This window comes from Microtus pennsylvanicus, chromosome 5, assembly GCF_037038515.1.
Source record: "Microtus pennsylvanicus isolate mMicPen1 chromosome 5, mMicPen1.hap1, whole genome shotgun sequence".
Classification (NCBI taxonomy): domain Eukaryota; kingdom Metazoa; phylum Chordata; class Mammalia; order Rodentia; family Cricetidae; genus Microtus; species Microtus pennsylvanicus.
The window spans coordinates 68602849-68618479 of record NC_134583.1 but is presented as its reverse complement, the minus strand read 5'-3'; the positions used below and the strand labels follow the sequence as shown (position 1 = coordinate 68618479).

Here is a 15631-nt window from a genome sequence, read left to right as displayed (position 1 = left end):
CCATACAGCTGGCTTTTTAAACAGTGGTTTTCTGAGCTAGGATTTGAGGTACCCTTCCTTTGCTGTTTGTGTTCATGTATTTATTTTGTAGTGATAATGTTGTTTTGGCAAAAATGATCTATCTGTGAAAATTATGTGTCTTTTCTAACACAGATGTACAGATAAACAAAGAGATCACACACCAAATAACTGACTAGCCCTGTGGATGGTTCAATGTCTTTCTACATTGTTTGAATCTAATGTATTTGAAAACGTCAACAACTATCATTAATCAACTCACCCATTCAGAAGTGGCAGAACTCCCCAGGAAGGAGGAAGGGGAAAAAACCCTCTATCAGGAGGACATGGCCAGTATTGTCCTCATTCCTTCCTCATTCTGGGACCCAATCCAACCCATGCCAGACAACTCACACAGACTGAAAGAGGAGCCGGGGGTGGGGGTGTCTCATTGTAACACTCATTTTTATATAAATATTCGCAAGTCATATTACAGAATAAGCCCCACTGGGGAAAAAGTCAAAGTTCCGGTCTTGTTAAACTGAGCCCTGCCTTCTAGTTAGGCCCCAGCCTGGAGGTGCTGCTGCTTTGGGAAGGCTGGGGCTGCTGCTGGGAGGCTGCTGAAGAAGCTGCCTGTGTTGCCCACCCCTGAACCAACCCCCTTCTTTGGTGTGTGTTTCATGGTGACCTTCTCTGGCCACCTCTCCCTTAGTTTGGGACAGGGTTCTGTGGAACAGGGCCCAGGAGTCCTGAGGGCACTTGGAAATAGGGTGGTGGTAGGAACTTAGCCATTAAGAGGAGTCTGAGGCTCGAAGGCTGAATCTGTTAGAGTAGTGGGCCACAAAGAATGAATAGAACAAGTCTGGGGGAACCTGGGCTGACAGCCGAATAGTGTTTGCCCTTCCCTCCAGCCTAGATTCTAGGTCCCTTTCCCTGTTGGTCTACCCCCTGATGGACCCCACACACCCAGGGTCAAGCCCTGGATTCCTGCCTGTCCCCTCCAGGCTCTCCCCCTGGGACACCCTCCCCCTACAGAGAGGCCAGAGGCTAGGAACACAGCACCAGTCTGAGGATTTAATTAACCAGGAAGGGGATTGTTGGGAGGGGCACCCCTGTAAAAATGTACAAAAGGTCTGGGGATATTTGTGGAAGGGGTGATAAATATGTACATGGAACCCCTTTTCCTTTAGTTCCTCCTTTCTCAGCCCTGAGAGGGCATGAGAACTTGGGTGTTAGGTGAAGGGGAGGGGGCACTTTGGCCTCTGGCTTAGTGAGCCCTTGGGGAGGCAGGCCAAGGGCCTAGAGGCCCTTAGAGGGGGCATGGTGCACCTTAGGTCATGAGCCATAACCTCTGAAATAACCCCCTCATGTGCACATGTGTGCACACTCACACATTCACACTCACACACACACTTCTTTCTAGAGGCTTATGACCTCTGTCCTCCCAGTGACCCCACAGTCCACGAGATACTTGACCTTGTGGGAGGGGGGGCTGGGGATTCTATTCCCAGGTCCATGACTTCAGAGATGGCCATGAGATTGTGACCTTTGCCTTCCAACCCTGGCTTAAAAACTTCAGCCCTAGGACTTTGTCACAAGGAATGGGGAAAGGGGGTGGAGCTTTGCCCCTGCCCCTCACCTCTCCTCACCTGTCAGCCCGGGCTGGGCCAGGGGCCCTAGGTGGGGAACTGGGTCGGGGAGCGGGCACAAGAGGTGGTGGTGCTCCCAAAAGGGCTCCTGGTGGGGTCTTGCTGAGAAGGTGAGGGGTTCCTGGAGTTGCAGTAGGTGGTGGTGGAGGAGCCAAACGGCTGTAGAGCAGGGGATGAGCAGGGTCTAGACTATAGAGGCGGGCAGCGGCCATGGCCCCTGGTCCAGTCAACTCCTCACCTGCCTCATAGAAGCGTGGTGGCCTGGCCAGGCGTGGAGGCCCTGCCAACCAGGCCGGCTCTGAGAAGCCTGCACAGCGCTCTGACAGACTAGGGCCAAGAAAAGGGGGTGGCCGGGGCCTCTCCAAAAGCAAGTGAAGGCCCTGAGGCCCAGTGGTTGCAGCAGCGGCAGCGGCGGCAGCAGCAGCAGCAGCTGCAGCGGCAGCAGCGGCGGCGGCAGCGGCAGCAGCCTCTTCTTTCCGCTCTTCCTTTACCCGCACAGACTCCTTGGCTGGACGGGCTCCTTCCTCGCCAGCCCTGGTCTTAGGAGTAGCAGGAGAAACTCGCAGCTGGGGCCGTGAGAAAGGGAGGTCCCTGGTGGGGTAGGTGGGCAGGCACAAGGGAACAGAATGAAGGAATTCCTGTGGCTGACAGCACTGCAGAGCATAGGGTTGCAGTTATGTAGAGGACATACCTGTCTTTTTCCTCCTTGGTGACAGAGGGTTCTCTTCGTTCCACAGGTCGCTCCTTGTCTGAGCCCGGTGTCCGTGCAGTTTCAGGGGGTCGGACCCAAGCAGGAAAGGCAAGAGGACTGCGGTGCAGGCGGCCCCATGGGTCTGGTGGGGAGGCAAAGGCTGGTGGGGCTCCTGGGCTTTCTTTCTGGGCAAAGACGGCGCTGGAGTCTGGTAAAGGTAAAGTAGAAAGTGACAGGGGCCAGGAGGGGGAACACTCCACAGAGGTAACCTCACAGGCCCAGCTTGAGCATATAGCCCTATTGTTGCAGTTCCCACCCCTCATTTTCCCACCCTACCCAGCACTCACTGAATGTGGGGCTGCCCAGGCCTCCAAAGGCCCCGTTGGAGAGGGCAGCCAATGAGGCAAAGCTTGTGGGACGCCCAAAGGGATCTGTGGGGGGAAAGGGAAACTGGTCAGAGCACAGGGCAATTTTGAGCAGACCCAAAGAAATGGTGGGGAAGAGGCAGGTGAGTAGTGAGGCTAGAGTCCTTAGTGGCTTAGATTTTTGCTATTTGTTCTTTGAAAGAGGGTCTCATTACATAGTTCTAGCTGGCCTGGAACTCACAGAGATCTACCTTCCCCAGTGTTGGGATTAAAGGCATGTATAACGGCTTGCAGTGACTTAGTTTTAACAACCATTTACTGAGCATCTCTCTCTCTTTTAATAATTGCTACTTCTTTTTTTTTAAATTTATTTATTTATTATGTATACAGTATTCGTAGTATTCTGCATGTATGCCTGCAGGCCAGAAGAGGGCACCAATCTCATTACAGATGGTTGTGAGCCACCATGTGGTGGCTGGGAATTCAACTCAGAACCTTTGGAAGAGCAAGCAGCGCTCTTAACCACTGAGCCATCTCTCCAGCCCTACTGAGCATCTCTTGTGCCAGGTCAGACACTGTTGTTTAGCCTCTTTAAAATCTCTATAAGTGAGCCGGGCGGTGGTGGCGCACGCCTTTAAATCCCAGCACTTGGGAGGCAGAGGCAGGTGGATCTCTGTGAGTTCGAGACTAGCCTGGTCTACAAAAGCTAGTTCCAGGACAGGCTCCAAAACCACAGAGAAACCCTGTCTCGAAAAAAAAAAAAAAATCTCTATAAGTTAAAAAGGACAATTCTCACTTTCAAACCTCCCAAGTGCTGGGATTAAAGGTGTGCACCACCACTGCCCAGCCAAAAGTCAAATTCTTATCTGTACCAACTCCAGATATCTGAGACCTCTTGGCAGCTCTCAATTTTGTAGCAAACTACTAGCCTGAAGACTTTTGCCAGCTTCACCCTATCTGTAACATTTTCTCAGCCTTATCCTTACTTCATACATAGTCACAATCTGTCAGAATTAACTAGCATACCTCTCCATGGGATCCTTAGTCTTTCTAGCCAGAAACACCTTTATCTGGAGTCAACTTTTTTTTTTTTTTTGGTCCACCTATAGTCTGGTTAAATCTTCCCAGGAAACCTCCCTAGGCCAATCACCATGTTCTCCCTTGGGCCTGCACAATCTTTCTTCTCCACTCTCAGGGGGAACACTATCCTCTATCACTGACTACTTCAGAGACAGGAGTAGCAGCAGCAGGGTGGGACCATCACACCCTTCCATACCATTCCACAGAAGAGGGAATCAGCTCAGAGTAGGGAGAATGACTGCTTAAGGTCACAAAGCAAATAAAATCCTATCTACTCAACTAGAGTGGTTTCTTAGGTCTGGTTTCCATCTTAAGAACAGGGTAAAGGAAGCCCAAAATTTTCTTGGCTCTTACCAATGTGAGTGCTGGGGCTCAGGAAGGGTCCATGGGCCCCGGGAGCTGTTGTGAAAGGATTGGCTGCAGCATGGACGGCTCCTGGGGCAGAGAGGTGGGAGATTCTGATGAGGATGAGTGGGAGCAAGGTGGACACTGGGCTATAGGCTCTGAGAGGGCTGGCCAGACTCACCAGTCGCAGTGAAGAGGGAGGCTGGGTGGGAGAGCTCCTGCCCAGGGGGCAGGGCCCCATAGGGCCCCGGAAGGCAGGGCAAGAGGTCGTTCCGAAAGTCAAGCTTGTGGGAGTCACCCTGCATGGGACATAGGGAGAGGGGCAGTGAGGAGTTAGGTCTGATCTAGACTTTAGTTTTCCTTCTAATCCTATTATTCTTAGATTGTCCCTGGCTCTTACTCTCTCACCCCTAGCTTCCCTCCAAGGGCTGGCTAGTACCAGAAGGAGACTTAGATACTTTCTACCACCTCTTCTAGCATGTTCTCTAACCACACCAAACTAGGCAGAGAACGCAGGTGCATAGAACTGCTCACCAATGATGGAGACAGGAGAAAAGGCTTCTTGTTAAAAAATTTTCTGAGCTTTGTTGAAGGTCACTACCTAAGATGACCCCTGCCTCTCAGACCCACTTTCCCGAGCCCTCCAGTCCCAGTACCTTCATCTTTTCCTGGTGTCTCAGGATCATGTAAGCCACACGCACGTGCATGGCACACCACTTTCCTGGTTTCTGTCGCCCCCAGATGACCAAAGGGAAAGGGAAGGAAAAATGTTCACTCACCACCCATTCCAGGCCTGGCCCTGGGCCGAGCCTTGCCACACAGCATCCTCAATCATCATCCCCAAACTGAGGGATAATTAGATTAATCTTAAAGCCTAAGGAAACTGAGGCTCAGAGAGCTAAACTGTTTTGCCCAAGGTCCCATGGCCAGTTATATCTAAGACCAGTTTGTGACTTAAAGCCCTGTACTTTCTATTGTTTTACATCTGGCTGCCTTCACACCTTGAACTTAATTGTTCCCAAGCAGGACCCCACCCCCCTCAGCCAAACACCCTGAAACCAGCCCCCAGCCTCATGCAGCCTGAGATCCTCACCAAACTCACCCTCAAAGGTGGCCGGAAATGATCAGGGATCTGGGGATGGTAAAGGAGAGATTGGAGGCGATTCAGACCTCTTTACTGACCTGAGTGTTACACCTCTACAAGTACCCTTCCCACAAATCTCCGAGACTGTGGCTCCCTCCGATCATCTTTCCCATTTCTCTCCCACTCTAGGCATCGCTTTCTCTACACCAGGTTTCTGAGTAAGATGCTAAGGAGGTCCCTGTTGGGATGGCTAGGTAGGACAGGTTTCTCTACCAGAGAGCAGCCTGTCCTGTAACACCTCCATGCAACACAGATTCCTTAGGCAAGGGGACCTTTTAAGGAAGTCAGAAAGCCTAGTCTATCTTTCAGGAAACATGTTCAGTACATATTTTACAGTGTTCTCAGAGACCTGAAGTCTGAGACATGTGGGGAGCCGGGGAACAACTCTGGTCACTTTGTAAGTTTATTTTTTCATTGTTTCCCACTTGTGGGTGGGAAGGAATCATGTGATTTATATTTGAAAATCACTGCAAAAACCAGTGTCTTGCTAGAGATACAGCCCAGTAGCAGAATGCATGTATGAGACCCTAGGTTTGATCTCCGGTATCACCAAACAAAACCAAAATACAAAACTACTGCCCCATTCATTACTTTATTCTTGGGACTATATCCTCAACCTTTTTAAAAAAATATATTTATTTATTTATTTATTTAGTATACAATATTCTGTCTGTGTGTATGCCTGCAGTCCGGAAGAGGGCACCAGACCCCATTACAGATGGTTGTGAGCCACCACGTGGTTGCTGGGAATTGAACTCAGGACCTTTGGAAGAGCAGGCAATGCTCTTAACCTCTGAGCCATCTCTCCAGCCCCTATCCTCAACCTTTTATTCCTCATGCCTGCACAGACTTATTATACGAAAGTCCTCTCCTCAGACTCCTCAGGGTGGACTGCAGGGAAGAGTCAGTGATTCACCCTCCTCTCTAGTCAACTCTTCTCTCCCCTCAATATACCTTCCAACTCCCCCAGGGCCTGACCTGTCCCCCCTCACCTGTGTTCCCTTCTGGGGGAGCCCGCTCAGCACTGGCCCCAGTCGTGGTGGCAGCTCAGGGTTCGTGTTCTGGGGAAGGGGAGTGTAGGGATCAGACAGGACAGCCAGTGCCAAGTTAAAAGGGGTCTAAAACTAAGATGGGTGATGGGACAGGAGAGGGAGCATGGTGTTGCAAAAACCTGGGTCCAGAAGGGAGGGCAGGAGGCTAATACAGTTTGGGGGATGGAAAGAAGGTATAGGGGGGTCCAGGATGTCTGTAAGGGATAGGAAGTGGTAGTTTCTGGGTCAGGAGCTCACCTTGGGCTGGAACGCCCCCTGCAGGGAGCCAAAGGAGACAGCTGGCGGGAGACCGGGAGGGAGCCCGGGCACAGCGGGAGGGAAGGCCATGTACGGCTGTGGAGAGAAGGGCACTAGTCCAAGCAGGGAGTGGAGGTGCAGCCCAGGTCTGATCTACCCATCTCTGGAATCCACCCTAACACCCCCAAAGAGCTTTCCCAAGCTTAAGGTTCTTGCTTTTGGAGTTGAAGACTGAACTCCACCGATACATACATTCCCACACATCACACACCCTCACACACACTCACATTATGTCGGAAAAGGCCTTCCATCTTTCCTGGGTATTTCTCAAACTAGGGAAGAGAAGGGAAGAGTGAGCTGCCAGCCAGGGACCCAGGATCTTCCTTCTCCTGCAGGAGACACCCTCCCTTAGGCCTCTGAGCCTCATCAGCAGCCCAAGGAGGAGCTCACCATATGGCCGTGGGGAGGCAGCAGGCCCGGGGGGTAGGGGGTGAAGTGCTGGTGGGTGTGCTGGTGGGTGTGCTGGTGCTGGTGGTTGTGCTGGTGGAACTGGAAGGCCAGGGGCCGGGCTGAGCCCCCTGCCCCCACCACCTCAGGGCCACCCTGGGCATTCAGGTAGCGAGAGTTCAGGTCCTGGCCGATCAGGTCCTGCTCTGTGGGAGGGGAGGGGAAGAAGGCTTTAATACCTGGTGCCACCAAGTCAGCCTCCTTGGGCCCAGGTGAACTGGCCTTCCCTTTAGCCTTGAGCCACTCCCTCCGCAGGCCCTTGGTCCCTGCCAAAGCCAACTGAGCCCATGCTTGGGGCCATGGCCCCCCACCACTCCACCCTGCCAGGACCCCAAACTCACCAGAAAGGGCGTTAGCGGCTGAGGCCCCAGGGTGCCCTGGCACCTGCAGCAGAGGTGGGGGTGGGGGCAGGGTGGGGCCAGGGGAGACCAAGGAGGGGTGGTGGGGTGGTGGTGGTGGGCGCAACCCATGGGGAGGAAAGCTGTGGGTGGATAGAGGCAGGGGCAGTGAGGGCGTCGGGGGCCGGTGGGTGAGCTGCGCGGACGAGGAGGAGGCAGATGAGGAGGAGGAGGACGAAGAGGATGATGAGGGGGGAGGCTGAGCCACGGGAGGGGCCGGGGCCTTGGGGGGCGGCCGTGAAGAGCTGGGGAGAGAAGTGGGGAGATGAGTGAGGGGGTGGGAGGTGCTAGCTCTAACAGGAGGTGGGTCAGAAGCCTGGGTGATGCTGTGGCCTTGGTTCTCCAATATGGGAGATGGTAGAACTTGGCCCCCATGGACTCCCTGCAGAGAACCCAGTCTCAGGATGAGATGCCTCCCACACCCAACAACCCCTTCTCTTCTTTAGATCTGGTTTGCACAAAGATGCCTCTGTTATCTCTTGCCATATGACTTTCCTTTTTCTGACTCAACCACAGCACAAAACAGAACATTCATTTTGATGCTTAATTACAATGGGCCACCAAAGTTACCACCCTAAGACACAGGAAGCAGCACCACATTATCCTGTCCTGCGAATCAGGTAGCCTGAACTCTATGCCCATCTTGCCATTAACACCCTGGGTGACCTTGAGCAAGTCACTGCCCCTCTCTGAGCCTTAGTTTTCTCAATAGTAACAATGAGGAAAAACAACAGTGAGGAACCCATAACAGTAGTGTCATCAACTCTTACCCTTTAATGAGTACTTACTGTAGAGCAACTGCTGGCATCTGCTTTAGGAGCCAATGCAAGTCTCCAACATGTCGCATCACCTTCCCCAGTGCTACTGGAGCCATGCAACCATCTGTACTATACCAATTCCTTTTCTATAACATAACTCACTTTTTTTCAGGCCTTATCCTAAGCAGTAACATGTTAAATAAAAAAGCTGAGGTATCATCATATTCTCCTGAAGCAGCTAACTTTAAATATTTTAGAGTTTACCAGGCCAAGACCTGAAATCACTCCATGTCCCCCAATGACAAGTGTACACACTTTGGGAAACACTGCATTCACTCAGAATCAATCCTCAATACAGTTTTAAGAAAGAAGTACTATTATTTCATTTCATAAGAAAGGAAATTGGGGCTCTCATGATTTGTCAAAAAACACAGCCAGTAAGTGGCAGAGAAAGAATCTGAACCTAGGTCTGACTGACACCGAAGTCAGCATTTGTTAATCATCATGCGTGCACTTCCCAAAGTATGTTCCCAACATTATCTGTAGCAGATGCACCTTACACCAAGTTCTCACCAGGAAATACAGTTCTGAAAAGGCACAAGTGGATTCCCCTGTATATGAACGTATAAACCCTGTGGTAATCTCTTTCAATTTATTTTCCCAGTGTCACTCCAACTCTCCAATTTCTCCCAAGTTAGACCTCATCCCATGTCCCTGCTACAGAATGTAGCTCTTCCAGATCAGACCAGACCCTGTACACTCACCTGCCAGTGCTGAGGTCCAGGCTGCTGCCATAGGGAGAAGTCCGGAGGCCGAAGGGTGAGACCCGAAGCTGCAGCTGGGGCTGGGGTGGGGGTGGCAGACTGGGGGTAGCTGGTAAGGGTGTAGGGGATGAGACAGGAGGCCGAGGGGCTGGTGGAGGTGGTGGTTCCTTTGGGGGGAAAGGCACTAGCAGCGGGTCGGGCCCTGGGGGCTGCTCTTGGCTCCGCTCCAGGCCCGACACTTTAGGGACCACAGACAGTTTTGCTTCACAGTTCCCATTGAAGGTGCCATGAGGACCCGAGGCTGTGAGAGCAGGATGGTAGACATGCTCAGCGGAGGTTCATGCTCACCCGTGTCCCTTTCATGCTTCCACCCCAGCCCTTAGACCAACCTTTGCTGGTCGAGACAGTAAAGGAAGGGTCGAGGTCATCATCGGAGACCTGGGAGAGAAAGGTAGAGGACGGTAGGTAATTAAGCCTCTGGAGCCTGCTATGAACTGGTGGTGGCGGCAAATCTATTTCATCAGCCTAGCTATGATCCACTGGAATATGCACTTTATGGGGCTTAAAGAAGGAAGTGGTACACTGAGGACAAAAATCTGCTATGCCAGGCAGAGATGGCTGAGATGACAGCAGATCAAAGAAAAAATGTCAGTTACGACTGACTGCTGGAAGGCTGCAGAAAGGGCTAAGTTGTTAGGAGCTTGTATTGCTGTCACAGAGGACCCGAGTTAGAGTCCTAACCCATGTCAAGCAGCTCACAACTATCTCTAACTCCAGTTTCAGGGGAATTCAAAGCTGCTAGCCTCTGCAGGCATCTGTACTCACTTGTATGGACACACACACATACATACTGTTAAAAAGTAAGATAATATTTTTGCTTGTTCTAAGACAGGATCTCACTATTTAGCCTTGGCTGGCCTCGAAGTCAGAGAGATCTAGCTGCCTTTGACTCCTGAGTGCTGAGGTTAAAGGTAAACATTACCATGCCTGGTCCTAATAAAATAATCTTTAAAAAACACTATCTGGCCTGCAAATCTGTATGGTTTGTGAATAGTAATAAAAAGAAGAAAAAAAATCCCACAACACCTTTAAATTGGTTATATTTTCAGAGCTGGAAGAGTCCTTATTAAAACAGACTTGAGGGCCTTTTGACAAGGTCCCCTGTTCTAACATGACAATAATTAGCTAGAACTGGATAGGGACCATCCCTTTAGGTGGACCATAATAACCCTCTGGCTTACCAGAGTTCCTGTTTAAAAACTTCAAAAGAAACACACACACACAACACAAACACACCTTAGGTTGTATAAAAGTAGTCACTTATAGGAGTAAAGAGGTAAAACATTACCTCCAAGGGCACATTATTTTCCAAAAAGCACTAATAAGAAACTGAAATAGACTGGGTGGTGGTGCATGCCTTTAATTCCAGTGCTTGGGAGGCAGAAGGTGGATCTCTGAGAGTTCAAAGCCAGCTAGGTCTACAGAGCTAGTTTCAGGACAGCAAAGGCTGTACAGAGAAACCCTATCCTGAGGTGGAAAAAAAAAAAAAAGGAAAGTGAAACAGACCTTTACAGGATGAGCATCTGCATTGATCAACCATGGTTTGGTATCTTCATTGCAAAACTCAAATTATACAAACAAGCTGATGGCCATAGGAAGGACCACTCAGTTCCAGACTCAATTTGGACTCTTGGAGAAAGCTAGTGGAGGCTTCAAAGGTTCTGAGAAGGATGCTTGATCAATAAGCAAACTTTCAATTCTCTGATTACCTAGCCAAGTCCACCATTAAATATAATGGGTGGAAGGGTGGGGTCTATATGTGGAGAAACAGATCAGCATATAAGAGCCCTGGCTTCCAGAAGATCCACCCACGTGGAGGCTCATAACTGTCTGTAACTTCAGTTCCAGGGGATCTGATACCCTCTTCTGGCCTTCTCAAGCACTGCACACAGGTGATACACAAACATACATGCAGACAAACACCCATACACAAACTAAAATGAGAAACAAAAACCAAACCAACCAATCAATCAAACAAAAACCCAAATCAAACCAAAATCCAAACAAAGAAAAAACCAGGGCCAGCAGATAACTCAGCAGGTAAAAGTGCTTGTTGGGAAGCCTCAAGCCTTGAGTTCCAGCCCTGGAACCTACATGGTGGAAGAACTGACTTCTGAAAACTGTCCTCTGATACACACACTGTGGCACCATCCCTCACCCCAACACCTCCTTTTCCCTCCCTTCCTCCTCAGAACTTAATCCTGTTCCATATAACCATGTTCCCACCCAGGGGAAGGATGTCTGCTACTTGTGGAAGTTCTTTAAACACATGGAACAATGCCCACCCAACAAGTCCTAGCCCCACTCACCCTCTCATCCAGATCACTTTCTGCGTCACACTGAGAAGGAAAGAGAGAGATATCAGGAGATAGAAGAGGAGTGGGACCCAAGAGGGAAGGGAGGGGCCATTATAGGTAGATAACACTTACTATATATCCAGCTTCCACAGAGTGACGGGAGAAGGCCTGAGAAAGACCAGAGTCCAGAGGTGAGGGAGGCTGACTGGCCAGGAAACTGTATAAAGCCACAACTCCCAGAAAGGCATTCAAGGACATTTACAATCTTCTCAGTCACTTTTTCTAGCTTTTTCTTTGGGTGCTTCCCACCTCCATTCCCAATGCTCTTACTATCTTCTTAATACACCAGATTCTCATATATTTTGTTCAAAACAACTTTTCTTCATTTCTTTCCTCAGCAAACTTCTGACTCTTACTTTGGGGCCCAAGACATTCTAGGGGGCTTTCCCTAACCACAACCTGCTGCCCATCCCCCAGACAGAATGAGTGGCTTCCTCATGTGGGTTTCTGCAGCACTTCTAGATTGCTCCTGGATCACTGCCTTGTACAGCTGCTCAAATGAGGCTAGGTGTTTGCTTGTTGACTGTCTCTTTCTCCCTAGAGGCTGTCACCAGCTAGAGGGAAAGGCAGGGACATCTAATTTATTTACAATTCAACCAAGTGTCAAGTGTCTTTGATGAGTCTTGAATTATCAGCATGTTTGTAGTACACAGCACAAGCAAAAGCAAGCGAGTTTGACTGCAGTCAAGTCTTTGGCAGGCCTGCTCTGGGTGGGGGGGCTGCTGTCCAATTTATTCTGGCTTCCTCTCTGCTCTTAGAACTTGGACTACTGTTTAGGACTGGCAGTTCTGATGCTCACGCTAAAACCAACCTACTCGAATGATATTCTGACTGAAGACTTTTGAAGGATTGGGATCTGGGACAGGCTCACCTCTTTCCGTCTTCGCTTATTGGGCCATTTGCGGGGCCTATCCCCAGGGGGCCGGCCAGGCTCACGTTCTGAGCTGTCCCCTGGCTCCCCAGTGGCCCCACTGGAGCCCCCCCTCTTCCGTTTCCCAGAATGCTTCAGCCGATGTTCCAGTCGCTCTGGGGGCTGAAGAGATGCATCCTTCTGTAGAAGAGGAGGTGGGACTGAAATGGTTGGAGAAAGGAAAGCTCCCCAACTAAGGGTGACCAAGCTACTCACTGCCTCTCAGTCAGGGTAACTTAGGTAGTCCCTAGAGACTAGCTCTACCTCCTCCCACCCCAGGGTGGGGCAGAAGCCAGGCCAGAGGAGCCGGTTGCTCTGGTTTGGGGTGTCACCACTGCCCCCTCAATGCCATCCGCTCCGAGAGCTCTCTGCCCTTCTGACTCTCCTCCCAAAGACCCCCAATTCCTATCAGGACACACCTGCAAGGCCTCAAGGCTGGCAAAGCTAGCGATGGCAAAGCCATCGATCAAGTCTTCCTCCTCTTCTTCCTCCTCCTCAGGCTCCTCCTCGGCTTCCCCGTCGTCTGCGGGCCCCTCTTCCTCTTCCTCCTCTTCCTCTCCGCGGCTGCCCGACCCGGCAGGCCGCTTCCGAGCTCGCGGTCTCGGGGGTCGAGGCCTGGGTCGGGGCCGCCGCCGCCTCAGGCCCCCAGGCCGCTCTCCAGACGAAGCTGACGACCAGGGCCGGGCGGGCGGCGGCGGTGACGACGAGGATGAAGAGCCGCGCGGGGCGGCCAACAAGGCCCGGGGCGCGTCACCGCCTGGACCTCGGCGGCGCCGCTGCTCCCGATCACGGTCTCGCCGCGAGCAACGTCTTCGCCGCCGCTCCCCCTCAGCTGCCCAGCCCGGGCCTGGGGCCGCGGCCGTCTCCATGGTGACGGCCCTCAGCGCCGCATCCGGAGGCGGCGGGGCCCGAAGCGGCCTGTCCAAAGGCCCGGGGTCTCGAGCGCGGTGCTGCCGTTCGCACAGGGACGGGAGAGCTCCGGCTTCCTCTTTAAAACAGGATCCGCTGGCCCGTGGCTTGCCCCAAGGCCAAGGCCCAGAGAGCCGGCGCCGCCCCCGGGGCGACAAGCCTGAAAGCCCCCCCTGTAGGGCTGGCGGGGCCGCGACGACGAAAACTGAGCGGCCGTCCCTTTAAGGCGAGGCCTCAAACTGTCCAGCCCCCGGCCCCTTTAAGACGACTCCACCGTGTCCGGCTGGTCTAGTGCGGCGGCGGCCCCGTGCCAGGGGTCGAGGCAAGTCTCCCAGAGGAAGAGGAAGGGCCACCCCTTTAAAAGGGGCGGAAAGCGCGACCTCCCCTTTAAAAGTGTCTTAAGTCCTCCGGCTGAAAGAGGCCACCCCTTTAAAGAGTCCAGAGGCTTTCAAACAGTAGGCCGTTCCTTTTAAGAGCTCGCAGTTAAGTTTCTAGTCCGCCACACGCTGCCACTTCCCCTTTAAGATGAATTTAAAGAACTTCTTGCGTGGGACGGGAGGTGGGAAAACTCCGCTCGCCCCAGTTCTTCCAACAGGAGTTCTGTTTGTCAGCTTCGGCAGCTTTCCCCTTTAAGGCTGGCGTTGGAGTCGGCCGAGTTTGGTGCCCACCCCTTTAAGGGGATTTAAAGAGGTCTACGCCTCCGGTAGCCTTGAAAGGTGCAAGGGGGCGGAGCCTGTCCTCCAAAGTCCCGGATGTGAGGCAACGGTGACGGATAGAGCTCCTCTGTCCTCCGACATAAAAGCCGCTTCCTCCTTTCCTCCGTCTCCGACTGACTTGTGTCCAGAAGGATCCGGAGAGGCCGCCGAGCAGCGAGGAACTCCGCCGTAGCCTCCCGCTGTCTCCTCGGGAGTCTCGGCCTCCGATCCGCCAGAACTTCCCTGCCCCTCCTCCCTCTTCCTCCTCAGCCAACGCCTCCTTCCTCTCTCCGCCTCCTCCCACTCTCCGCCTCCTTCCTCCTCCCTCCGCGGCTCAGGCGTTTATAGGTTGGCAAGTAGACGTCAACGCGAAGGGCGGAGCCAGAGTCGCGGGAGTGCCGGATGTAACCGCCCTCAGGCCTCGGATTGGACGGTCCGATTGGCCCCGCCCCCAGGTCTTGTGACTAGGCTGGTCCGAAGTAGGTGTTTGGAGCGGCCCTTTGGGCCCCCCGCCTCTTCTGCTCTCTGCTCATTGGCCGCCTCCTGACGGCGACGAGGCGCGGCGCCGGGGGGCGGGGCCTGGTGTGGGCGGGCCGCCGGCGCCGGGGCGCGTTCTCTGACGGGTCGGGACTTATGCCTGTCCGCCTGTCGGCGTTTCGCGCAGGCGCACGGCGGAAGCCCCGCCTGCGGTTTTAGGGCGGCTCGCTCCACCTCGTCACCTCCGTGCGAGGAGGCTCGGCGAGCGCGCGAGCGTCAGCAGCGGGCGGAGACCGAGCTCCTGTTCCTGCGGGCATCGAGCGGCGGCCTCCCCTTCTTGCGCTCAGCAATAAAAAGCACTTTGCACTCGTGTGCGGAGTACTCTTTCGCCTTAATTCACTTGGTAATCGTGTTCGAGGTAAATATTTGCTGTTTGCTCCATTTTAATAAGGTGATCTGTACGAACAGACTGGATTCTGGCTCCAGAGCGAGGGCCCTGGCCACTGTCCGAAGCCTTTCTGTTATGTGACTCTGATCTCTGGTTTTTGGATTTTGGTTTTTCAATGTATCGTTATTGTGTGGTGGTGGGCCTGATGTATGTAGGGGTGTGAGTGTCGTGATGTGCACGCTGAAGCCCGAGGACAACTTTGTGAAGGCTTCAACTTTTTTGTGGGTTCTGTGGATTGATTTCTGGTTTCTAGGTGTATGTGCTGAGCGCCTTTTATCAGTCTTGCTGGCCACTGGCCCTGGCTCTTACTGTAATGTGGACGTTTCCCTGACAAACTCACCTGGTGTTCTCGTTGATAAATTCCCTAATAGGACTTGTACCGGACAAGTATCTATGGTTGGTTGTTCTAGGTGGGTGATTACAGCGTTTGGAAGGAATTCAAGACCATCTTGATCAAGACCTTCGTCTATTCCAAAGTCTTTAAATTTCTAGGATGTATATGAGTAGTGACTGTATAGTGGCGTTTCTGGTTTTCCTTCATAAATAACCCCCCATAAAAATGTTCTCGAGAGCGATATCTATGGGCTGGAGAGAGTGTGTCTAGATTTGATCCCCTAGTACTGCCGGGGACGAGAGTGGGGTGGGGAATCTCTAGGTTCCACGCTACCCACTTGTCTGCAACCCCCTTTTTTCTTCTCTGGCACTGTCCCCTTTTTCTACTCCTTTGGCGACCAACATAGAAGCAGTGTAACTAGTTGGTCTTAAACTCTGTTGAAGATACAAAGGAA

At 52.4% G+C, this 15631-nt stretch overlaps 1 protein-coding gene across 1 annotated transcript; it reads right to left on the bottom strand.

The window, feature by feature from the left end:
* Positions 1–445: 445 nt before the first annotated feature.
* Positions 446–14235, bottom strand: Fbrs (fibrosin). The gene is made up of 18 exons (XM_075972344.1): positions 12734–14235; positions 12276–12455; positions 11477–11512; positions 11357–11386; positions 9377–9425; positions 8988–9288; positions 7409–7710; positions 7011–7213; positions 6848–6892; positions 6561–6656; positions 6264–6332; positions 5230–5259; positions 4784–4855; positions 4309–4426; positions 4137–4217; positions 2685–2768; positions 2338–2545; positions 446–2237 (listed from the first exon to the last, which is right to left on the bottom strand). The coding sequence occupies exons 1-18, from the start codon at positions 13181–13183 to the stop codon at positions 1643–1645; spliced, it is 2949 nt and encodes a 982-aa protein (XP_075828459.1). The 5' UTR covers positions 13184–14235; the 3' UTR covers positions 446–1642.
* Positions 14236–15631: the final 1396 nt, after the last annotated feature.